The 25,716-nt window shown below is 36.1% G+C and overlaps 1 protein-coding gene across 1 annotated transcript in view; it reads left to right on the top strand.

Moving 5' to 3' along the window:
- Positions 1-4,174: 4,174 nt before the first annotated feature.
- Positions 4,175-25,716, top strand: part of LOC146148608 (ATP synthase F(1) complex subunit gamma, mitochondrial-like) — a 30,997-nt gene continuing 9,455 nt past the window's right edge. Inside the window, exons 1-4 of the mRNA XM_083388675.1 lie at positions 4,175-4,343; positions 19,010-19,047; positions 19,112-19,243; positions 24,193-24,388. Coding sequence (XP_083244801.1) covers positions 4,300-4,343; positions 19,010-19,047; positions 19,112-19,243; positions 24,193-24,388 — 410 coding nt within the window. The 5' untranslated portion in view covers positions 4,175-4,299. The remainder of the gene's footprint in view (positions 4,344-19,009; positions 19,048-19,111; positions 19,244-24,192; positions 24,389-25,716) is intronic.

The raw sequence follows: 25,716 nt of genomic DNA, 5'->3' as shown, positions 1-25,716 counted from the left end.
CTGACATTGCACTACCAGGTTACATTTAAAGCAAGCACTGTAAATTGGTCGCCGCAGCGAGAGGCCAACTTACCACACGCGTTTGTGCAATTAGGCGCGACAATCGGCGGTAAAACATTAAATTATATCGGTTCCAATTACCCGAAATAAACGGCAGAATTGGATTCGATATTCTACTTTGAACATCCCTAGCGGTCAGCCGCGAAAAATCGCTCAAATGCACAGAACTTTCGTCGCGCTAACGGTTTTCAGTGTAGTACTCCATTTTCAGCCGTGCAAGTTTTACAAATACCGTTATTACATCCGCGCAAATTTGGGCGGAAATGTTATTACAGCTGCGCAATTTCAAGCTGCAAAATCGTCTCCCCCGCAAAAAATCCAAAGTTTCCAATCCGCCTCAGAATAACACCTAAACGATCGGAAAGACCAACCCATCCTGAACTTCATCACTAACTCCCATAAAAATAAATTTAATACTACCTAAACCACCTGAAATGTTTTACCAGTCTCCTACGCACCCCTAACCAGAAACAAAAGCCAAAACAGAGGCTTCATTTAAACGAGGCTGTCCAAACAGCTATGGCAAAACGGTCGTTGTTAGACTGGCTGTTCCAAACACTCTCCCTACTGTTTTAGTTAAAATTATTTAAGTTTTTCTCTGACAAATTTAGGACAGATTCCAAATAGTTACAAGTCATATTTGCTTAGGTCAGGGTTCTGCAACCTTTTTCTAATCGCGGGCCAAAACCAAACTTAGAAAGGTCTTTCGGGCCACACAAAAATGTTAACTAAGATTTGTGTTATTGAAATGTTAGAACAACTGTGAATCAGACAATAATTTTAATAGTTAGTCTAGGTCAGTGTTTAGTGCACACCTGGCGAGGGAAGGGAGCGCTATTGTTTTTGGTATAAGGCATTTGTTTTAAATTTCTTGCAAGTTTTTATTACATTGCCGAAAATAAAAAATGAAAAATTGTTTAATATTTTCAAATACGTTTTTCCTCGGCGCAACGTTAAAGAAACGTTGATCTAGTTAAAAAGACAGCATCAAAACGTCAACAAACTGGACATAGAAAGATCATGTCTTTTTTTTGGAAAATTTTTTGCACTTTAACGTAGTTAAAATAGTCAAAAGTATTTGAAAAGGACTCGTGTCTAGTTTGTCAAAGAAAATAGTCAAAGAATAGGAACACCTAAATCTTCCCATTGGCTTAGGTCAGTGGTTCTTAAACTGGGGTCCACGGTTCTTTTGGGGTCCGCGAGACAATTTTCTGGGACCGCGAAGCACCTAACAAAAAAATCAACACGACTCTCTTAAAGAAGATAATTTTTTGTGCAATAAAATTTTCAAGCAACTTACTTTTCCAAACCAAGCTGATTAGTTGTTCATTTACGTTATTGCACGCTTAAGTTAAATTGTCCATTGTGACGTCATAGTGTTGCGTTATGCTAGTGAGAATTACGCTTTTACAGCTTGGCCACTGTGGGCTGTACAGTCACGGTTTTAAAACTGTTCGTCATTGCTATACTCAAATAAAGTGATTCGTTAATTAGAGGTTAACATAACTGATAGCAAAGAAGCAAGTGCACCCGTCCCATTGATACAATTAAAAACAACGTGTTATTTTGAGTTTATTTGTGTATATTTTTAAGGACCGTGAGCAATTAAAAAATTGCTGGGGGGCCGTTGCATAATTTTTGAACAAAAGTTTGAGAACCACTGGCTTAGGTGTTCCTATTTATGCCGACCAGAGTTCCCCAGGGCTTAAATAGTTATTAAATATATGCAAATTATTTGCGTAATGGTGCAGATTTGGGTTAGGGTGGGTTGGGTGAATTATTAAATTGATTATTCCAGTTTTAATTTTTTTTAATTTATTTACTAGTAACGGTTCTATGCACCCAGGAGGGCAATTTTTTTTTCTTAGGCGGTTTACCTAAAGGTTTAACTACCAAGCGCTAGCATTACCAAAGGTAATATTCCCAAAAAAACATTTATTTCGTTCAATTGGCAGGAATTTTCAATTAGGAATGAGTGACATATTAGTAGAGATTTGCATATTTATCATATAACGACATTCAATAGAAATTGTTTGCCGAGGTTATGTGTCACCCGGCTGGCAGAATCTCGGTGTGCAAATTTTAAGTGATACATTAGGCACATAACAGAGATTTGCATATTGCTCTTAATAAAAGGCATTTATAATCCAATTTAAATGAAATTGTTTACCAAGTCACACAGCGCGACATGACATAGTATGCATCGTGCTTTTGTGCTAATTCGATTTTTTTAACACAGAGACGAGAACATAGCAGAAGCTGAAACAAGTTTGCGCAAAGTGCGAACATTTTTTGCATTTACATAGTTAAAATGTTCGGAAAAAAGATAGTTTATTTATCTAGAGAAGCGTGGCCTGGTACCCCTAGATCCGGCCATGCGAATGTCATACTTGTCTATTTAACTTAAATTCGCGTGCTTTCAAGTTAATAAGGTGCCAATCACAGTAAAACTGCCAGCACACAACAATTCTATTATTGAAAATAAGTGTGATGATTTAAAATCATAAACAACCTATATGCCCATGACCCAGATTGGAAACTTTGGATTTTGCGCGGGGGAGACGATTTTGCAGCTTGAAATTGCACGGCTGTAATAACATTTCCGCCCAAATTTGCGCGGCTGTAATAACGGTATTTGTAAAACTTGCACGGCTGAAAATGGAGTACTATACTGAAAACTGTTAGCATGAGGAAAGTTTTGCGCATTTGGGCGATAAATCCCCCACGCAGGCCTTACTTTCCAACCTGGCCCATGACTGCGTTTTTTCCCACTAAAAGATACCTTTTTTAAAATGGCAATACAAAATCAATTTTTAATGATCTAAATCAGTGCTCCGCAACCGGTGTGCCGCGAGACCATGCCAGGTGTGTCGCGACGTTGCCCCGAGGTGTTTACTTGCGTGTTTTAATTGTATTTTGTACAGCAAAATTAAACAAAAATGGTATATCAAGGCAGGCATTTTAACCTTCTGCAATAACGTGTAACTTATAATTTTTCCTAAATATTTAAAACTATAAAACCTATGTTACGTTCAATCGCCGCAAGTCGAATTTAAAAACAGCTTTTTAACTAAACCAATAACAAGAGTATATACCGCATTGTTTTCTAATCACGATAGAATAAGATCTCTAAAATAGAGTAAAAAATACCTAAACCTGTCGGAGTAAGGCTTAAATGGACAAAATAATGCTTAGAAATGTAAGGAAGAGGGTATGGAATAATCGAGACACTTCGGTCTAACATGTGTGTTTCGATGTTGACGTTTTGTCGTTTTCGTTTAAACAACGATTACGGCGCTGCTGTTTTAGCATTGGGTTGTTTTCCCGTTATTTGGGGTTGGTGGTGGGTAATGGGTGGGGTTAAAGATTAAGTTAGGGTTGGAATTGTTAGAGGAGTAAGTGATGAATTTAGGGGAGGGGTTTGAGGTTGGGTAAAAGGTTGTATAGACCTTATTCTCCACATTTAGGTCTTATTCTGACGGGTTAGGACTTTAACGATTTAGACCTTATTATGCAATTATAGGTATTAGTCCTGTTTTGGCCTTAGTCCGAACTGTGTTTTAATCCGACGGTGATGTTGTTCTAATTTCGGTCTTATGGCTGGAGTCCCTTTGACCGTCTTAAGATTAGGAAGACTCTAAAATCAGATGATAAACGAATGTAAAACGTCAAATTTTCGGCGCCTTCGATGCGTTTAATTGTAAAACGGACATTTTTGAAAGGACAGTTTGAAATATTGCTTTTGTTGTTCATTGTCGATCGTCATAGATTTTGTAGTTGTGCTGCCTTATTATTTTAGCTCTGTTGGTGTGCCGCAAGTGAAAAAAGGTTGCGGAGCACTGATCTAAATAACACTTAAAACAGTAGGGAGAGAGGATGGAACATCAGAGACCGGTCTGACATTTGGCCTTTTGGTATTGACACTTGGAATTTTTATCAAATTTCTTTAGAGTTATTAGGTAAATTCTAAATTATTGTCAATTATTAAAAAATTGTTAGACTTAAACTTATTTTGTAAATAGGTATTATATTTTTGATTAGGCCAATTCATATATCCCTAGATGTCCTAGTAACAAACAGTTTTTGGAATAGGTTTGTTTTAATTGTTTACAAATGTAACTTGTTTTTTCCAGAATGTTACTTGCATAACTTATAGCCACATTCTAAAATAATTTATTGTTTCATTTATATTCATCTTTGAATTTAACATATTTTGGAGAAAAAATCACCCTGAAGAAGATGTTGACAGTTACAACTAAGGCGGTCCTGTATGCTCCACAATGGTATGGTAGTTAGGTTTCATATGACAGGGTTGTCACCAAGTCATTAAATCTTTAAAAGTCTGTTGTTTATGAGCGTATTATAAGTCTTTAAAAAAACAAATCTAGAATAAGAAACCCAAAATGAATTTTCAACTTGGGAAATTCCCTCATTTTACGTCTGACGTTAATGAATAATGATGTCATAAAATAGTGGCGCGATTGGTGGCAGCACATTTTTCTAGGTTCCATGTGCGGGACTAGCTAAATTACATGCATGTCTTTCGCCACCTGCAATACTAAACGGAAATGGTTTTTCCTGGGTATTATTATGCCACGATTATCCTACATCTGTACGGAGCAGTGTGCCAAGTCAGCTAAAATACAAGCTGTGGTTGAGGCAAAATAAGTTGTGTCATTAACACACCAAACACGTGGTCTAAGTATATGTTTATAGATAATGATTTTGTGGTAATTATCATTAAATAAAAAAGGCGGCTTTGAAAGGTCACAGTTAGACCACCTTTGAAGAGAATCATTATAAAAAAATATCTGCACCTTGCATTTTGAATTATCTCTTGCCCAATAGGATTTGATTAACCTAATATGATAAGCGAGGGTATGTAATTGGCAACTAATGCGCAACCTAAAAAGCTGGCATTTCACTGAATGGCCACCATTAAAGCAAGCCTTCCTCAACTGCAATTTTTAATTCTTTTTTCCCCCCGATTTTTAGGATTCCATAGACTACTTTGAAAAGTGTTTCCAACATAAATTTTGTTAGGCCATCTAGTTACACAATTCCACATTATTAAAAATTCAAATTTTTGTAATACAACACCTGTTTATTGCCAAAAATAACTTTTTTTGTAAATATCATACTCTGCAAAGCAGCTGAATAATGTCACTGTTCCTTTTCAACTTATCATTCTCAATATGCTTCTAAAAAATATTCAGACCGTATTCCTTTTGGGGTTAATGTGTGTTTAGTGAAATTTTTGATATGAAGTGGATTTATGTCAAATGAAATTCTAAAAAATTCCTTTGATGCTGCCTGTATTGACTCTACAGTACTAAGCCCCCTTACAATTTCATAAGTCATTTGAATTATTGTTATGCCCATATGTATGCATAGAAGCAATATTTTTGAACTGTTTAAAAATTATTTTGCTTTTACAATCTACTTACTGTTGTGTGGCAAGTAGGGATGTTCAAAATAGAATACCGAATCCTTGATTCGAATCCCATCTGGATTCGAATCCAATTCTGCCGTTTATTTCGGGTGAATATAATTTAATGTTTTACCGCGGATTGTTGCGCCTAATTGCACAAACGCGTGTGGTAAGTTGGCCTGTTGCTGCGGCGACCAATTTCCAGTGCTTGCTTTAAATGTAACCTGGTAGTGCAGTGTCAGCGTTTTTTCGGGCGACCAATTACCACGTCTCGCGATAACGTTCGTCTAATAATTAAGTGTCAATCAAGCGTTATTGGGCGAGCGATCAACGTGTAATGTCTGGTGTGGAGTTTCCCTAGATGCGTTATTTCCCTAGATGCGTTAAGTTGCAAAAGTAACATTACGTTGTAAAACGTGCTGGCCGTCCACAAAATGCGCTATAGGGTTACTTAAGGTCAACTTTAGACCAATATTCAGCGAGGTTATGCAGTTATGCGCAGCGTAATTGTCAAGAATTCGTTAAGTTAATAGTAACTTTGTATTCTTTGCAGTACAATATTTGACTGCATAACAGATCACGTTAAAGTAAAAAAATAAGCCCTAAGACCCAACAATGCTTGAAAAACAGAACCGAATTGCTTAAGACTTCTGTGTGCAGTGTTGCATTGTACTCACTATTGGCAAAAATATAAGTTTTGGCAACAACCTGGACAGTTGACATATTACAGTTTACCCTATAGGTAGGGATGCTCGAAGTAGAATATCGAATCCAATTCTGCCATTTATTTCTGGTAATTGGAACCGATATAATTTAATGTTTTACCGCGGATTGTTGCGCCTAATTGCACAAACGCGTGTGGTAAGTTGGCCTGTCGCCGCGGCGACCAATTTTTAGTGCTTGCTTTAAATGTAACCTCGTAGTGCAGTGTCAGCGTTTTTTCGGGCGACCAATTACCGCGTCTCGCAATAACGTTCGTCTAATAATTAAGTGTCAATCAAGCGTTATTGGGCGAGCGGCTAACGTGTAATGTCAGGTGTGGAGTTCGCAATTTCCCTAAATGCGTTAAGTTGCAAAAGTAACATAGCGTTGCAAACCGTGCTGGCCGTCCACAAAAAAAAACTATGGGGTTACTTCAGGTCAACTTTAGGTCACTATTCAGGGAAGTTATGCAGTTATGCACAACGTAATTGTCAAGAATTCCTTTGTATTCTTTGCAGTACATCATTTGACTGCATAACAGGGGCGGCATTATGAACACACCTCGCTAAGTTGAGCGAGCTCACTAACGACGCACGAGCTCGCTAAGTCGACTTTTGGTATTACGAACCCACTTCTCGTTACCAAAATCTCGCTAAACTCCTCGCTAACTAACGAGCGGCTCAGACCACTCGGTAACGCCTAATTTGTGTTCTAAAAACCTAACTGCTGTTAAAAAAATCATTTTTTTATCAGTAAACGTTTATAATAATGCCGACAATTAATGGATGTCATAATAAGGATTCATAAATCATTTGTGGATTTCTCACCAAAATGGCGTGAAATATGGATTTAGGCGATCTCCTACCTACACAATATGAAGTTTGGTGTGCTTACGGCGCCAATAGCATTTCCAGTGAAGACTTCTACGCCACCCTCCCCCCCCTAAAAAAAAATCAATGATAACTATTTCTTTATATTTTTGTTGATGCCTACAACTTGAGTTACTATTTTACACATATTCCGGCAGTTAGTCAATTTTATTGACCTTAAAATACATTTTAACTCTTTTACCACTCTGCATGTAAACTTATATTTTTAGTGGACATTTTGTGACGTCATACTTCTATGCGACACACTGATTTAAAACCAACTTCACTTTAAACGTTTTTTTATTCAACCAATTAAGAATTTACAAAAGCAGCATATTTATGCCATGACTTATTTTATTGGTGCTTTTAAGTCAGTTTATTAAACACATATATTCAGTACTAATCAACTAATGCAAAAATGTGAACATTTTTTTTATAACAGATAGGTAATTTTTAGCAATTGATATTCATACATGTATATTTTGCATCAAAAGAGTATTTTTGTATGAGGTATTATAATACCATGGTGTACCAGTGGTCCAGCATCTGTCAGGATTCATTCATTATACAATAAACAAGAGCTTCAAAAGTGACGATAAACTTTATAAAACTTATGTTATTTTAGGAACAAAATAGTTTTGTATTAAATAATCCAAAGAAACCCTTGAGCCAGAAGTGCAATTAGAATCACAAACACAATTTACTATTGTTTGAAAAATATGCTGTTGTATGTAAGCTTATGAAGTATTTTTGAGTCACAAAAACATATAATAGAATATAAAAAGAGAAAATAATATACTTTTAGTTGAACGAAATAAGTTATGCTAAAGCATTATTTTAGAAAGCCCAAAAATTTCACACAGCAAAATATTTAGGCAATACAATTGTAAATTATATTACCAAATATAAAGGGTTAAACTGCAGCCCAATTCATTTCTTTTTATACAAAGAAATTTGCTTTTACCAAAGTTCACAGCTGACATTGTATGATAGCTATTTTTGGGAACTAGAAGAAAACAATATTTGTGCACAAACTGCAAACCGACTATTCCATTGTCTCGCTCTTTGAAAGTAAGATGATTCAAGACTTATTTGTGTTTTTCCAAATTGTATTGATCTATACAAAGTTGTAGGTGGTTCTCATGCTGCTCTTCTGCTACAACTTATCGGTGGTTCAGGAATGTCCAAATTGGACTGCTTTTTTCAGTGTCTCCCAAGTTTTATTATTTTTTTGGTAAACTAGTAACACATGGTTTTTCAAACTTTGAAGTGAATATAAATGTCTTTCTTCTTTTGAAGTGAATATAAACTTTACACAGAGCCTGTAAGTTCAGTTCCATGCACAATTTACTGGTAAAAGTCAGAAGGGTGTAACACCAGCAGCATGTTGTAACTACTGTTTTAAAATGCCAGTGTTAGTGCTGTAATTGTTGCATCCTGGGGAATTATTATCAAAATGTTTACAGAAGCTAGCTTACTAAATATAGATACAAATGAATAAAATGTTTTAAAATAATTATTTTACATACACGTATATATATAAACATTGGGTGCTAGAATCCTTCCACAATTGTTAAATAGGGTGCGAGTTAGCGTTTGTAACAGTCATTATTTAATATTAATACTTGACCCACCCTAACCCAAACGCTAACTCGCACCCTAACCCAAATATTATGCGTTGTGGTAGGATTATAGACCCGCACCAAACGTTGTTTCCCAAAACCGTTTTCTATAATCGACTAATTAGGAATTAAATTCATGCGGTTCACCTGAAAATTGTTTCATAACAAATTTAACATTCAAAAGCAGCTAATAATTTCCAAAACAAAGCGCCAAACGACGTTTCTGCAGCAATTTTGCTGAGTCAGTCGTCCTTTTTCTTATGATTTTGACGCATTCTCTCGCGCGTGCGTCTCGTTATAGCGAGGTGTTGGCGAGGACCGTTCGTAATACCAAATGCGTTTGCGAGTTTCTCGCTCGCTCATCCCTCGCTAAAACGAGCTCGGTAACTTAGCGAGCGAGGAACTGTTCATAATGCCGCCCCAGATCATGTTAGTCAAAAAAGAAGCAATAAGACTTAACAATGCTTTCAAAATCAGGACCGAATTGCTTAAGACTTCTGTGTGGAGTGTTGCATTTTCTCACTATTGGCAAAAATATAAGTTTTGGACACAACCTGGACAGTTGACATATTACAGTTTACAGAACGGCTTCAGATGACAGTTGTTAAGAATGTTAAACATATGAGAGAGTTTTTTAATTGAAAATTGTTTGGGCGATTTATTGCTGTGATTGTGGGCCCTGTAGGGTAGATTAAGATTAATCCCTTCCCCAAACAAAATCGAGGTTGAATAATTTAATAAAAATATACTAGGATTCGCTATTTTGGATTCGTTATTCTAGATTCGAAACCTATTATTCTAGAATACCTTGGGATTCTACTTTGAACATCCCTACCTATATGGTAGATTAAGATTAATCCCTTCCCCAAACAAAATCGAGGTTAAATAATTTAATAAAAATATACTAGGATTCGCTATTCTGGATTCGTTATTCTAGATTCGAAACCTACTATTCTAGAATACCTTGGGATTCTACTTTGAACATCCCCTAGTGGCAAGGTGTTTTGCCTTTGTCTTTCAGGTTGAACAATATGTGTGTATTTCTAAACCACATCTCAGAATTGGTTTACCTCCAAAACAAGGCAAAACAAAGTGCTTTAATTTTCAAATAGATGATTGAAACTGCCTTGGTCTGCCAAACTGATTTAATGAACGCGAACCTGTATGTCCCCTGTAAAATGTTAGACAAAAATGGGCTAGTCTTGTTGGAAGCTTCAAGGAACATGTTTGACCTAAAATATAGTTTTACCACCAATTTGGGCCTTCACTTTCGTAAACTTAATAACTTGAGTTTTATTGTTCATTTTGGCATATCATCACTAGTGGAAAGTCTGTTGAGAAAAACAAATGCCGATATACAATTACAGTTTAGGAATGGTTATCTTATCAAAAAATTTATATTGTGACTTTCACTCAATGCATGATGAGTATTGTTTGAGACCAGGGGCGAATCCAAAAAGATGGGGTTTCGATTTTTCAACTTAAGAAATTTCCCCTATTTTTAACTAATAATGATGTCATAAAATAGCGGCGGTTTTGACATCATAAAATAGTGATTTATAATGAAATCATCAATAGGAAAAACCTAAATAGAAATCGCCAATAAACGTCTAGCAATAGCGACCTTTAGACGCAAAGCAAACATGTGCGTTGTCTACACAATTGACAGGCGCCAGCTGCGAAACCGCTTAGTGTGCAATCGTTAACTTCAGAAAAACTAGCCTAAGATCGTGAAATATGTGTGATTGATTTTGGTAGAATCATGTTTTGACTAACAACAGCGCAATTACCCAAGTTCGATGTACGGAACTAATAGCGCTAAATTACAAGCATGTCTTTCGCCTCCTGCAGTATTGTACGAAAATCTATTTTCCTGGGTGTTATTATGCCATGATTAGATTAACTTCTGCGCCGACTGTCAAAAAAATACAAACCTGGCTTAGAGAAAATGAGTTGAGTCAATTGCACACTAAACACTTGGTCTTAGAACAGTGGTTCTCAAACTGGGGTCCGCGATACAATTTTCAGGGACCGCGAAGTAAAACTGTTCGTGATTGCTTCACACAAAAAAGTGATTCGTTAGAGGTTAACATAGCCGAGCTGATAGCAAAGAAGCAAGTGCACCCATCCCATTGATACCATTAAAAACAAATGTTATTTTGTGTATGTTTTTAAGGGACCGTGAGCAATTTAAAAAGTTGCTGAGGGACCGTTGTGCAATTTTTCTAAAAAAGTTTGAGACTTTCTTAGAATATGCTTATTCATCAAGGCCGCATGATGTTGATTTTTTTGTCCACCATGAAAGTGTCTCCAGTAGCAGTGGTTTTTGCCGGAACCGCAAACAAGTTTTCGTTGTTGATCCAGGGGGAGGGGTTCGGTGTTTGTACCCCCCTGTGCATAAGTGCTATTATCGTTTTTGTCATGGTTTAACAAAATGCCCTAAGCAGCAATTTTTTAATGTAATTGAGTCGTGTGTCTTAAGCTAATGCGCAACCAAAATCAAATCTAAAATGCCGTTTTTTCGTCTCTTGGTTGGTCAACTGTAAGCGATGTATATTTTTTTCTCTTTTCGCCTCACAGTCGTTGCGCTAATATCGTTGCATAATGATACCCGGGAATAACTATCTTCCTTAGTATTGTAGGTGGTGAAAGGCTTGCTTTTAATTTAACGTAGTCCGGTACATGGAACTTGGAGAAACTGCGCTGCTGATAGTCGAAACACAATTCTACCAAAATCTAGCAAACATATTTCACCGTCTTGGTTTAGTTTTTCGCCTGAAGTTAATGATTGACCACTGAGCTGTTTCAATGCACATGTTCGCTTTGCGTCATAAAGGTTCGCTTTTGGAGGACAATGGCTGTGTCTGATTATTTTTGACGTTATTACAATCACTATTTTATGACGTCATTCGTCTCACTATTTTATTACATCATTATTCAGTAATGCCTCCGTAATATAGGGGAATTCCTTAAGTTGAAAATGTGGGACTCCCTCCCCCCCCCCACCCCCTCCTTTATTATTTGCTGTTGATCGCTATTTAATTTTCTCAAATTGCTCAATGCACTTGTACTGCATACCATTTGGAGAATTTTAAGCTGCGGCCTGTCTGTTCACCATTTTTTAGAATCACAAATAATGAAAAAATAGTGGTAAATTTACAACCTAACCCAGTGGTTCTCAACCTTTTATGGTTCGTGGACCCCTTTGAAAGGCCATCGACCCTCGTGCCCCCCCTGCTTATGAAAAATACCTAGCATTGTGTTTAACTGTTTTTACTTGTTTTACATCTTTCTTAACCTTAATAACAAATATGGCTATTAATGAACGAATAAATGTTCTTAGTTTCGAAAGATTTCTAAAAATTTAACAAAATCAGTAATTTTCTAAAAAATAACAAACCAGTCATTTGAATTTAAATTCACATAGTAGTCATTACAAAGCTTTATCTTACAAAGGTATTTTTTTTACATTCGGCTCTGTTTTGTACTGAGCCAAGCGAACGTTATTAGATTCGTCAATGATTTCTGAATTTTTGTTTTATAAATGCGTTACTATTACTTGAGAAATACGCTGTGCATAACCTCACTAAATATTAGTCTAAAACTGACCTTGAGTAACCCTGCACCATACTTTTACTAGTTTATTTTGCAAGTTATTGCCCTTTGAGAAAATTGTGAATTTCTGCAACTGGCATTAGGCTACACCAGTGTTCGGCAATTTTTTTGTCGCGGCCTAAAGCAGTGCTCCGCAACCGGTGTGCCGTGAGACCATGCCAGGTGTGCCGCGGTGAAGCCAGAGCTTTTATTTTCAAGTTCAAAGGAAAAAAATATTAGATATATTTGGCCAAGGAGGCCGACTACAGATCATAAGCTGTGAAATATGCCACTACCTACTAAATCTAATACAACCGACTACTTTCATAATTGACACGCCAGGTTGCTTGTGTCGGTATTACGTCATAATGAAAGTTAATTGCACGCGTATTTTTTATTACTACTGATGGGCAAAGCTGTAAATTTATATTAAGGTCTTTGATTTGTTTGTGAAAGGCGAACGTTTATATTTATACTCACTTTTAAAGTTTGTCAGCGATATCAATTTTGTCAGAACAAACTTAAAAAATGGATAGATTTCTGAAAAGATCAATTAAAGCAGTTGATAACAAAGACAGTGAGAATGTGCCCAGTACAAGCAGCGTTGTAAAAAAAAACGAAGTATTGTAAGACAATATTGCGAAGATTATATCCGATATTGATTTCTAAAATGTGGCAATGAAAAGGAACCCAAACCACTATGTGTGATTTGTGGCGAACAGCTAGCCAATGAACCAATGGTTCCCAGTAAGCTCAACCGACACTTAAAAACTAAACATGCCAGTCTTGCCAGCAAACGTAAAGAATACTTTCAGAGAATTGTAGTCAAAATACAAAGCAAAAGGAAATTTTGAAGTCGTCTTGCACAGTTTTAGAAAAGGCATTAAAAGCTAGTTATCATGTTGCGCGATTAGTTGCACGCCAGAAAAAAACGCATGCTATTGGTGAAACACTATTAAAACCGGCTGTTTTGGAAGTTATCCGAAAAATGCTTGGACCAAACAAAGTTACCGAGGTCAGTAAAGTCCTTTGTCTGCCGATACCATTAAAAGACGTATCGACGACATGTCCAGTGATATTCTTAATACTTTATTAAAAAGCTAAAATTATCAAGACATTTTCACTTCAGATAGATGAAACAACAGATATTAATAAACGAGTACAACTGTTAAGTATAGTTCGTTTTGTAGACGGGGACTCCATAACAGAAGAGTTTATTTTGCAAAGAATTTTTTTTTTTTAGAAATACCAACGATTTTTTTACAATCCATGCATTTGTAGCGATGGTGCTTCAGCAATGTTAGGCCAAGACAAGGGATTTTCTTCTTGGGTAAAACGTGAAAATCCAGCAACACAAATAACACATTGTTGCATACACAGGGAAGTGCTGATGATTAAAATGTTACCAAAGGAACTGTTGGACACAATGAATGACTGCATCCACATCGTAAACTTTATTAAAGCTAGAGCTTTAAATTCTAGAATGTTTACAATACTCTGTGAGGAAATGGGATCCGAACACCAATCACTTTTATTTTACACTGCTGTGCGTTGGCTGTCGCGGGGTAAAGTCTTGGCAAGGTTATTTGAACTTCGTCACGAAATAGCCAAATTAAAAAAAACAAAAACAAGCATGAACAAATTAAAAATCTTAAAGATAGTATTTGGATTACTAAACTGGCATATATGGCGGACATTTTCGAGCACATGAATGAACTTAACTTAAAACTCAAAGGTAAAAATGAAAACATATTGTCATGTTCTGATAAGTTGAATGCTTTTAGGCAGAAAATTCAGCTCTGGCAAAATGAGTTAAGGCAAGGGTCGATAGAAATGTTTCCAAGACTGCGCCAAAATCTTAAAATAATTAAAAAAGATTTTGTGTTAGATCTGGCCATACAACGCTTAACATTGTTACAAAAGAAGTACAACCACTACTTTTTCACTATCGATTCAAAACAATACGATTGGATCAGAAATCCGTTCGCACCAAACGCTGAAGCTTCAACCGAAGGGTTGTCCCTACAAATTCGAGAAAATTTTGTTGAACTGAGGAATGACAGGAGTCTGAGATTAAAACATAGCGAAGTTCCACTAGACGTGTTTTGGGTTTCCATCAAAGAAGAATGTAAGCAAATTTCTGAGGCCGCAGTTAGCATTCTTATCCAGTTTTGCACAACGTATTTATTTGAACAAAGTTTTTCTTCTTTAGTGTTAATTAAAAACGGCAAAAGATTGTGCTTAAAAGATGTGGACAGCGATCTACGACTTGCTCTTTCAAATATCGAGCCAAATATACCTCGGCTGTGCTCTTCAAAACAAGCACAAATATCACACAAATATCGTAAATAAAATCTTGAATGATACAAAATAGACATTGTGAATAGGACTTCTTAGATTGTATTTTAGACAACAGGTGTGCCGCCAAATTTGGAAAACCCGACAGGTGTGCCGCGGGTGAAAAAAGGTTGCGGAACACTGGCCTAAAGTACGCTTTTAAGAGGCCCACTATGTAAAACCACTACAAAAACAGTGGATACGTGACGCATATGGCACATGAAAGGATTCGAAAAAATCATTATACTATAAATTAACAGAAATTTAACTGTACAGTTATAAGTCTCACAACTTACACGGCACCTTGATATCGAAAACATCGGCAAGCCATAATGATAATATAAAACTAAGAAAACAGGTTACGCGCGAAGCGCGGCAAAATTTTTGCTTTCACATATAAGTTGGCAAAAAATATAGCTTGACCGGCACTCTCAGAGCCACATTTGGCCACAGGCCTAAACCACGCTGAGACAATATCAAAATTCTTAGCCGCACCAACTTTTGAAATATATTGCAACAAATGTCTGGCTACCACACAGCCAACCACTACATAGTAACACTAAGTAATTCAAAATAACTCTGGACCCATCAAATATGACTCTGCGGCCCACAGTTTGCAGACCACTCGGCTACACACCAGTTGCTTGCCCAACAGCATTCGACGCACACATTATGATTAGGCGAAGCTTATCCGAAAGTAATAGGCCGCCTGGAAAAAAGCTGGCTCCGCACTACTTGGCTTACATATAAAGCAGCAAAGTAATTGTTTAGCCATAGTGATCGGCCTTTATCCAAACTTGCCAATGGTGAACGTTCGATTAAGCGTAAGTTTTCGTGATAGAACAAATCCAATATTATACTTTAAACATGCCTATAACGCATCAAAGAACGTGTCAGAAAAATTTGTTACGAACGTTACAAGAAAGTTTTACAGTCATAATAAAAATGACACAAACTTGCAAATTTCGAACATAGTGATGCTTTGGTTTTGCAATACCTATAGTTACAGAGTTATGCCCGTGGCCCCTCAATGACCGCTCCGTAGCCCCACAAGGGGGCCGAGGGCCACGGTTGAGAAACCCTGACCTAACCATTTCATGCGAAGTTAACCACAAAATAAACTAAACTTTCTCGAACTGTATTTCGCGGTGCCCTAGTTGGTCATTTTAGTTTTCCCTGTTGCATAGTGATTCTTTAAGGGTTTACTTTTGACTGCTAAAAGTTTTAAGACTGCAACAACCGCTTACAAAGGCTAACCAACTAACTACTAATTCTCTGCCGTTTTTTGTTTGAGAATTTGTGGTATTGAATACATTTTTGGTCACACAAAACACCTTAAAAACATTGCTTACAAATGTTAGTATACAATAACACTTTCCTTTGAACTTTTTGGTACCAAAATAGTCTAGTAACAGATTATGATTTTCTAATAACAAACACGTTTTAAATAAATAATTAAAACTATTATTGCTCTTGCAACTTGTGTCTAACAAACTTTTCCAAAGGCGTCACTGACTGGGTTAAACAATTAAAATTAACAACATTTACCGAACTAGTTCTTGTTTACCCAACTAGTCGGACTATTAAAATGTTAACGATTTTTTTTTACAAGACAATGAGAATGATTATGATAATTGCAATCGGACGTGACTTTTAAGCAACCTATACTGATTGTTGGGAGTTCAAGTTGTATGATGGGAAATAAATGGCGCTAAGAAGTATTTCGCTTAGTAATTGTGCTCAACACAAGTTGTTTTATACCAGGGGTGGCCAACACGTCGATTGCCACATTTCACCTGGTCGATTGCGTTGAATACTTGTTACATCATTATAGTAGCTGTTGCACACAAGCGGAACATTAAAATGAACAATTGTTGTCTGGACAAGTCTAATGTGTTCTTGTGACTTTTTTACTGAACCAGTCCCTAAAAAATATTTCAGTCGATCACAATCAAACACAAGTTGGCTACACCTCTTCCATACTCATTAATATTTCTCAACAAAGCCACTCGCCTGAGTAGATGTCAATCAGTACTGGTATCAGGGGCGTAGCGTGGGGGGGTATCTAGGAGTCTTGACACCCCCCTTTGAAATCTCAGTAAACAATTATCACAAAACTAAAACCGTGATTGCTGCAATGTTACATCGCAAACATTGCACCTGGCATTGAAAACACGTCGGTCGGTGCTTATCGCCGCCAATGCCTAATCACCGCTTGTTATCGTTGTTTCATTTAGCATTTCGTCTGTCAATAACTCAAGTACTGTAGTCTTAATCAAGCTTAATAACGAAAATATATTCTATTGTTGGGACAAACAGTTTTAACAACGTAGAAAACAAGCTTGTAAGGTACAGCAAACGTCTTCACCGCAGGTCGCTCTATTGAATGTTTTTTTATTAGCCTCATTCTCGAAAAAGAGCGCTTGGCCATCGCATTTTGAAACATAGATTAAAACTTTCCGCTAAACTGATAATAAAAGGCCGTCTTACCGTAACTTCAGTAATAAGCCATGTTTGTGTGGTTTTCTTGCTCAGTTTCAGCTGAATAATTTACTAATTATACAGAGTTCTAAAAGGGCGATTTTGAAGCCACGCTTCATACCATCGTCGAAATTAAACTACAAATATCACCAAATTTGTTTGATAAACATCGTTAAGTTTGCTGACAACGAAGTGCAACAGTTTGTGATTGTTATGTCACAGAGGCTGTTCTGACACCGCAATTCCATAGCGTTTCGCGCGCAATTGAAATCACTTGACAATCGGACGTGAATAAGTCAACGAGGTGTTGTAACGTCAAATAGACGACTTTTAACAGCCGTAAGCTCCTAATAATCGCCTTTTTTAGCGTCTAGAATACATGAAACGTAAAAGTTTTCGTGCTTCGCCCGTACTCGCTGGAGTTTGTTCACACCATACCCCAGGCCCCCTAGTTGGTTTGGGTTACTGATCATGTGACACAGTGGCGAATCCAGGGGGCTGGGGTTTAAAAAAAACTATTGTAACCAAAATCTAACGCAAAACTCCGTTTTTGTCTTTTTTGGTCGACCGTAAACGCAATATATATTTTATCTCTTTCGATAATTGTTCGCTAAGTCAAACCATCTTTCTTTTTTTACGCTAAAAAGTCAAAGTTAGGCGCAGCTAATGCTCCTTGCTGTTGGCTGTCTGCTCTAATATTAGATATTGGTTAACAACGGATTTTGTTGAACTGAATCAGATTCTTAAAAGGTGGTATATTGATGACTATCGTGCGCGTTTTAAAGTCGCCATTTTTATGTAATGATAGTTAACGCAAAATTGTTCTCTATAAGCATATTCTAAGACCACGTGTTTAGTGTGCAGTTGACACAACATATTTTCCCTCAACCGCCACTTGTATTTTAGCTGACTTGGCACACAGCTAGCACAGATGTTGCGCTAATCGTCGCATAATAACACCAGGGAAAACCGATCTTCGTTTAGTATTGGCATAAAGCGTGCCGATAATTTAACGCTAGTCCCGTACATGGAACTTAAGAATCTGCGCTGCTAAAAGTAAAAAAATTCGACTATCACACATATTTTACGGTCTTGGTTTAGTTTTTCGCCTGGCAGGAGTGTCGACGACGCACGTGTTCTTTTGCTGGACGTTAGTTGTTTCTGATTAGAATGTTTTATGACGTAATTACAATCACTATTTTATGACCCACATCCGCCACTGTTTAATGACCTCATTATTCATTAACGTCAGATGGAAAATAGGGGAATTCCCTAAGTTCAAAATTCGGGACACCCCTCTTTGAAACGGTCACGCTACGCGCCTGACTGGTATGTAGCCAAATGCACATTGTTGAGTGGGCGATTGCAAAATCCCAACCCTGTGATGTTGCCATAATTATTATTTTTAAACATTTAATACAAGGAGTGAAATTAAGTTTGTTTACTTTATTCTACATAGCTAAAAGTTTGTTGCTATAATGTCGTCATGTTTTGTATGATGGAATTACAAATAAACTTTGGAGCATAACATTGACGTCATTGCTTTGCTAAACATGGTGCTTTTTGTTTAAAATATCTGTTACCATTATCGAATAAAAATGTATCAGACTTTTCTACTCTTAATATATTTTTTAATATAAACTTATCGGTAGTGTCTATCTGTATTAATAAAATATATAAATGTTTGCTAAAAAACATGAATGAAGCCATCATGTCTTACACAATCTTGTCATGAATCAAACAAAATAAAATATATTGTGTGTTTGATCTTCACCTTGTTTACTTACCTATAAAAGGGGTATATCGCGCATATTAGTTTAATCAAATAGTATGAAATTGGTTTTGCATTTTGCCTTTTTTTTAATTTACCTTTTTGCCTGTTTTTTAATATGGCTTCAATTTTTTGCTTTTAGTTGCCAAATTCGCCATTCATCTGGAAAGCTGAAAGAATGTAAGTAATGAACTTATTCACTTAATCAGGTTGGTAAATATAAACATCTACCATTGTATGCCAGTGGGAATTCGGCTAAAGGCTATAAAGAACATTCAAAAAATTACCAAAACGATGAAAATGATATCTGCAGCAAAATTTGCTCAAGCTCAAAAAGTCATTGGGCCAGCAAGGGCTTATGGAGTTGGTGCATTAGGTAAGTTTCCCCAAAATATATTCTTCTACAATTAATTAGCGGATGTGGCTCTAAAGAATATTCAAATAATTAGCAAAACAATGAAACGATATCTGTGGAAAATTTTAAGCAAGCTCAAAACGTCTTTAGGCCGGTAAAGACTTGCATTAGGTAAGCTTTTACATTAAAAATATTCTCTTACAATTTATGAATGTTTGTGCTCAGTGTTTGCATGTTAGCACACTGTGGCACAACACTGGAGACGAGGATCGATGCCCTTTTTATTTTTAACACAGTTCCGTCAAAATGATTGTGTAACTGTTCTTGGCACTAGTAGAATGCATAGCACTTGGTCTTTATGTCATATATTTGGAAACACTATTCTATATTATTTTCAGTTTAATGCCCCACTAGCATAGGGCAAAGTGTTTTCTTTTTACTGTAGTCTAAAAATAAAAAGTGTTTAATAGCACAGTTGTTTAAGTGTGCAACTGTGCATATTACCAGAATTTGGGACCATTTTACTATGTATATGTGAGACTTTTTCTATATTGTTTGCTAAAAAAGTGAAACCCCTAACATTTCTAAAAGCATTTTAAAAAATTATTTAAAAAATTCGAAATGTTCAAATTTTTAACTTTTTTTACCTTATAACTTGATTTTTTCTTGCCAAATGGGCAACAAACTGCCTTGCAAACTAATTTGGATAAATCTTCTGCGACACTCATATTAGCTTCATTAAACAAATTATGTCTTTCATAAAAATTTCGTAAAATTAGGAAGTAAACATATTTGCTGCGTTAGGCTGTCATACATCATATCAGCATTACAATTTTTTCTTATGCACAATTCTCACATAATTTATTGTGATAAAGCAGTGGTTCTTAAACCGGGTGAGGGGGGCGTGTGAGGTTCACAAGGGGGTGCGAGAAATTGACAAACTCTGTATGAATCATGACTAAACATTAAGGCGAAGTGATATTTGATTGGACAAAATCAAGTCATCACATTTTAGTTTTCCGTTATGTAGAGCATTCCCGTGTTTTTTAGGCAATAACATGTTTAAAGTAACTTTTAACTTTAAACATGTAATCATTTTAATAGAATTAGTTTTGTGACTAGATGATTGCACAAAATCTTTATGCTGCAACGCATTAATCATGTGATTAAGTTACCCGCTCTAATTGGCCATTTGAGAAAAAGGTGGTGTGTGACCAATTATCTAAGACAGGGCTACTCAATTACTTTTAACAAAGGTCCACTTACAGAAATTCCAAGCTTATCGCGGTTCGTTCACTCGGGAGAAAAATTACAACACAATACAGAACATATGGTAACAAATATAACACACGTTGCGCGAGCAAAACATGCAGTTATTTATTGTTTAACTAGTGGGAGAAATGGCATTTCTTGCTTCTTGCTAATTCCTTAATTTGGGTTCTAATGTAGTGATAGCGAGTCGGATGCAGTGATGAAGGTTTTCATTTGTCATACAGATGCAAAATTTATTCTTTAGGAAGTTATGGTTGAAAATGCAGACTTGCAGCAGTATGTTGATCCAAAAAAGGTGAGATTTTCCACTGCCAATTGGCGCAGAAGAAGAAAATTACTAAAGAGCCCTTCTTTGACCAAAACGTTTCTGGCGTACAATTGCAAAATATGTCTTTCACTGCTACATTCTCCTGAAATTTGATTAGCTCAAGTTGAATTTTGCTCCAAAAACATATCATTTTTGAAAATTGGTAATTTTTTCTGAAATGCGCGAATTGCATTGATCAAATTAAAAATATTGCATTTTTCTCCTTAAAGTTTTAGCCGCAATTAATTGAGGTGCGGCATCATGTCAGCTAAAAATCAAATCATTTCCATTTTTGTATCATCTCTTAAATGCCAAAAATGCATCTGCCTTCACATTGTTTTGAACTTCCATAAAAACCGTTAACTCCTGACCGAATTCTCTCCAACACCCTTCCCTTACTTAGCCATCTGATAATGTTGTGTACCAGCAAATCTGAATAAATAGCTTTTTTTTTCGGAAAGAAAATTTCGGAGAAGGCGATACTGTAATGCAGACGTTGATCTAAGAAAGTTTACTAGTTTCCATAACTTCACGCTATTCTTCTCCCAGACTGGCACACAGTACTGTTTGGTGGATAATACAGTGGAAAGATATCAAACTAGGATTATCTTTTAGTAGTCGCCCAATCAGCCCCCTTCCTTTATCAAGCATTCCTGGAGCTCCTCCGACTGTGGTCAGTGAAATGATTGACTTCCTTTCAATATTTCACGATTCTATCATGCTTTTTAAGGCTTCAGATATTTTCCCCTTTTGTTATTCCGCTAGGAGCAGATACATCACCCAAGTCCTACATAATTTTTTTCTTTCCTCCATCATAATATCTCGCAAATACCATAAGTTGACCATTGTCAGTCATGTCTGCTGACTCGTCAATAACGAATGAAATGTGCGCTTTTCAGTCGCTCATCAAGTTGCATTACAAGATCTCCATCCAATAATTCAGTTCTCCTCATTGCTGTAGAATCGGACAATGGGATCTGCTTTAATTTATCAATAATCTCGTCTCTCTGCTTACCATCAAACAGAGTTTCAGCAGTCTGTATCATGCATTCTTGGACGACTTCTTCATCAGCGAAAGGCTTTTTTTTTTATGTTTTCCTAAAATCCAAGCTATTCTCAATGAGCATTCGGTGGATTTTGCTTGAGCTGTCATGATATTGGCAAGAATCATGCTTGAATTTTCATAGTGCAAGGCAAGTAGCCTTTTTCTTTCTCTCTTCTGTTCCTTGATTATACATCTTTTCAAATCCACCATGCCTGCTAATGGTGCTTTAGGTTGCTGCTTTTTACCAAGGCAAAACTTTGATTACATATATGCAGTGTGGATTTGAGCTGCCTGTGGGAGAATGAAAGCATTCTGCTCTTTCCATTCTTCCCTGAACAAGCAATTTTTAATATCAAATTTTTGTTCTCTTTGAAGATGCCATCATAAGATTAGTCTGGTTAAAAATTAGTCTGAAAGTAAATAATAAAACTCAAAGTTTAAAAACCAGAGTAAAATCAGGATCAGACAAAAAAAAATTACTATTTTTTTTTCACGTTCACGGCGATGCGATATTAATTGCGCTTAAAACAATTTTGAGGGTTTATAATCTGGTACTCATAAAGATAAACATTAAAACTTAACATATTCGACTTTCTTCTTTCAAATTTATGTTAATTGGGTTTATTGGTTTAAAATTATAAGCAGGTCCTATTTTTTCGCTATAAAATAGTGTGATGTTAAGTTATTTGTTGCTCCCTACGTGTTTCGAAAAGTTTAAGAACCACTGTGATAAAGGATAAGAATGTTTTACCAAAGATTGATAGAACTCTCTGTGAACCAATGGAAATTCCTGGTACTGTACCACGTTGACAATCACTTCTTTAAAATGCCCAAATCTGCCTGTGGTGCATATAACAATTGGAATGTTATGCAGACTGCCTGTGTCTCTGTTAAGGTTGGCATGTCACCTGTATGGCCACAAGTTGAACACATTTGGTTTAATTTCAAACTGGCAATTGGCAAAGTTTATAAAAATAACTTGGCAGTGGCAATAGTCTTAAATAGCTTTATTGGAGCTATGACGGACAAAAAAGTGTCCAAATTAGTTATATTTGTGCTACACTCATACAACAAAGTGCCCAAATTAGTTTAATCAGAGATATGTATGGTCAAAAAAGTGCCGTTCGACGTTGTACAACCTAAAAATTGCCAAATTAGATTTATTAGAACTACATACAGACAAAAAAGTGTCGAAAGAATGATTTCATATTAAATCACCCAACCCATGCAGCATTACATACTTTGATTGTTCCAAAAATTGTTACACTTGCCAAGCCCCAAACACTAACTCTTTGTTTCAGATTTTGTTAAAATTGACAAAGTACTTTTCGCGATAACATACCTTCAAGATGTATCACTTTTGCCACTAGATGGTGATATGTGTTTTGTGTTTTGTGTTTTTGCTTAATAGCTCAGCCATTTCTAAATGGATTTTTACAATGTTGGGCTTTGTTTTTGAGACTGCAACATTTTGAATTACAACCAAATAAACTTTAGTTTTTTAAACATTTTAAGGGTTCATCTCGAAAAAGTATTATCTTAAAAAAAAATATTTTCAGGCCAAATGTAGATTATATCATAATGATGCATGGTATGTTTGGTCTACACTTCTATGTCACTTCCATATACTATTTCACGCAATGACACATTCGCATATAGTTTTTCCACAGTGTGTATAGTTTTTCCACAGTTCACAAACAAAAAAGCAAATATGGCACTTGAAACAGCAAACTCAACTAATTATATTGAGTTTTTTTCTAAACTTAAGGGTTTCTGTTGCTTGGTGCTGCTTTTTGTGGGTCAAGGTGTATACTCTGCCAGTTGTGATTTAGGATGACACTGGTCAAAATGGTTGCTTTGTAATTATTAAAAATCTTTGGTGGTTAATGGATATTGAAATAAAGAGGATAGATGTTATCTGTTTCACTGTTGGAATTTATAAACACCCTCATTAAAAATAATGCATTTTGCAAGAAATTTTAAGTTAAAATAAGCTGATACAACTAATAGATTTGGATTTAAATACTTCCTTAAATCCTCAAGATTCAACATTTTACTTAAAACATCTTTACTTTTCTCACAGAATCTGAATATAGTAAAACAGTTCTATATTTTTTGACTAGAAATGGTAGAATATTTCATACAATCCTGGAAGAAAAAAGGCGGAACTGCACCGATTCTTATAGCGAAATCCATTAACAAGGCCCAATTGCATTTCATCTAGTGTTTATTATGGAATGTTCACTGTTCAAGTTGCCTAAATTTTTATTATACCTGTAACTTAACCAACAATTCTAAGATGCCTCACCTTCCCTAACCTAACCTCAACAACCACTTTTGTTTTAGGCATATATGAAAAAACTGATGTAAAAGTGGAGGACAAACCCAAACAATTATTTGTTGCTATTTCTTCCGACCGTGGTTTATGTGGTGCTCTACACTCCAATTTAAGCCGTGCATTAAAGGCTGATTTTGACTTACAACAACGTGAAGATACCAAAATTGTCACAATTGGTGAAAAGTCTAAAGTTTTCTTTCAATCGTAAGTATGAATTATTTTTTTAACTATTTTTGTCAATTATTTCATCTGGCTTCCAAACCGATTTGGTTATGAGCGCAAATAGGCTCACATGCATCACTGTGATGGATAGTTGGTTTCAAATTAACTAATATGCGCGTATTGGAGCATAATGACCATCGGTTGTAGTCAGACGTAGAATGTATAGGAAACCTCCTACCAAGTAGGAAGTTGGACCTTTAGGTAAACTCCCAGGAGAAATAAATAGAAAATGTTGACTGAAAACTCACAAAAAAAACTATGAGATCTATGAGAAATATGTGAATTATTAATACTTGACCCACCCAAACCTAAACGTTAACCAGCACCCTAACTAAAATAATGTACATTGCTTTAATATTTGAATGCTGGGGAAAAAGTCCAAACTCTGGTTTGCATAAGATAATTTCTCATCCAAGTTATAGGATTGTTACGTCACACATTGATTTATTAGGGCCGAAATTTTCTATCCTTGGCGTGCCCCTGATTGTCATAGACCTTTTTGCTTATAACTGCACTAATTTCTGATGGATCGAGTGGTATTTTAGTAACCGCCAAATTTTGTTCATGATTGACAAGTTTTTGAGCTACTAATTTTGATTAGTTCATGGTGTATAGGCTCATTTAACTCGTATTTGCATATTTAACGACGGATTTGGGCTTAGTTTGTCTGAACAAGGTACTACAGTTGACAGGGATCTAAGTTCTGCATAGAGATTAGACACCAGGCCAGTGTTCTCAGTAGCTGGAATTTTTGCGATACACGCAAATCTTTTGTTTTACAACTTTCTTTTGTCCTAATTTGGAGATTAATTTTAGCTTGTTCTGCATTTAGCACTGTATGTTTTGTGTTATAGGAACGTACTTGCTTTATATGAAAAACCTCGCGTCGTAATAGCTCTTAAACTTTTTGAAACAAAATTATTGCAATTATCTGAGATTTGCTTTTATTGGCAGAAAAGAACTTTTTCATTTTTAAGGCTTAAAAGGCTGAGACTTTCCGAAGATGTAACTTTTAGGCTCATTGTTTTGGTAAAACAGTGTACAATGCAAAGTATAATGTACCCCCAAAAAGAGAGTATGTTATTTTAATTAAAGTTATCAACTTAAGAAAAATGCGGAAACCGTTTGAAAGTTAAAAATGCTTACAACTGCTGCACTACACGGGATAATTGCTTTGACCATTGGGCGGAAGTCTGCCACACAAACAACCAATCGAAAGTCCCGTCTCAAGCGAGTGAAATCCTGCAAATAAAGAGACTCATTTTTTATGTCTGGGAGAAATTAATTAAGATTAGTGCGACGCCTCGTCT

This window comes from Ascidiella aspersa, chromosome 4, assembly GCF_963924565.1.
Source record: "Ascidiella aspersa chromosome 4, kaAscAspe10.2, whole genome shotgun sequence".
Classification (NCBI taxonomy): domain Eukaryota; kingdom Metazoa; phylum Chordata; class Ascidiacea; order Phlebobranchia; family Ascidiidae; genus Ascidiella; species Ascidiella aspersa.
The sequence above is the reverse complement of the archived record's forward strand: the minus strand, read 5'-3'. Positions and strand labels throughout refer to the sequence as shown.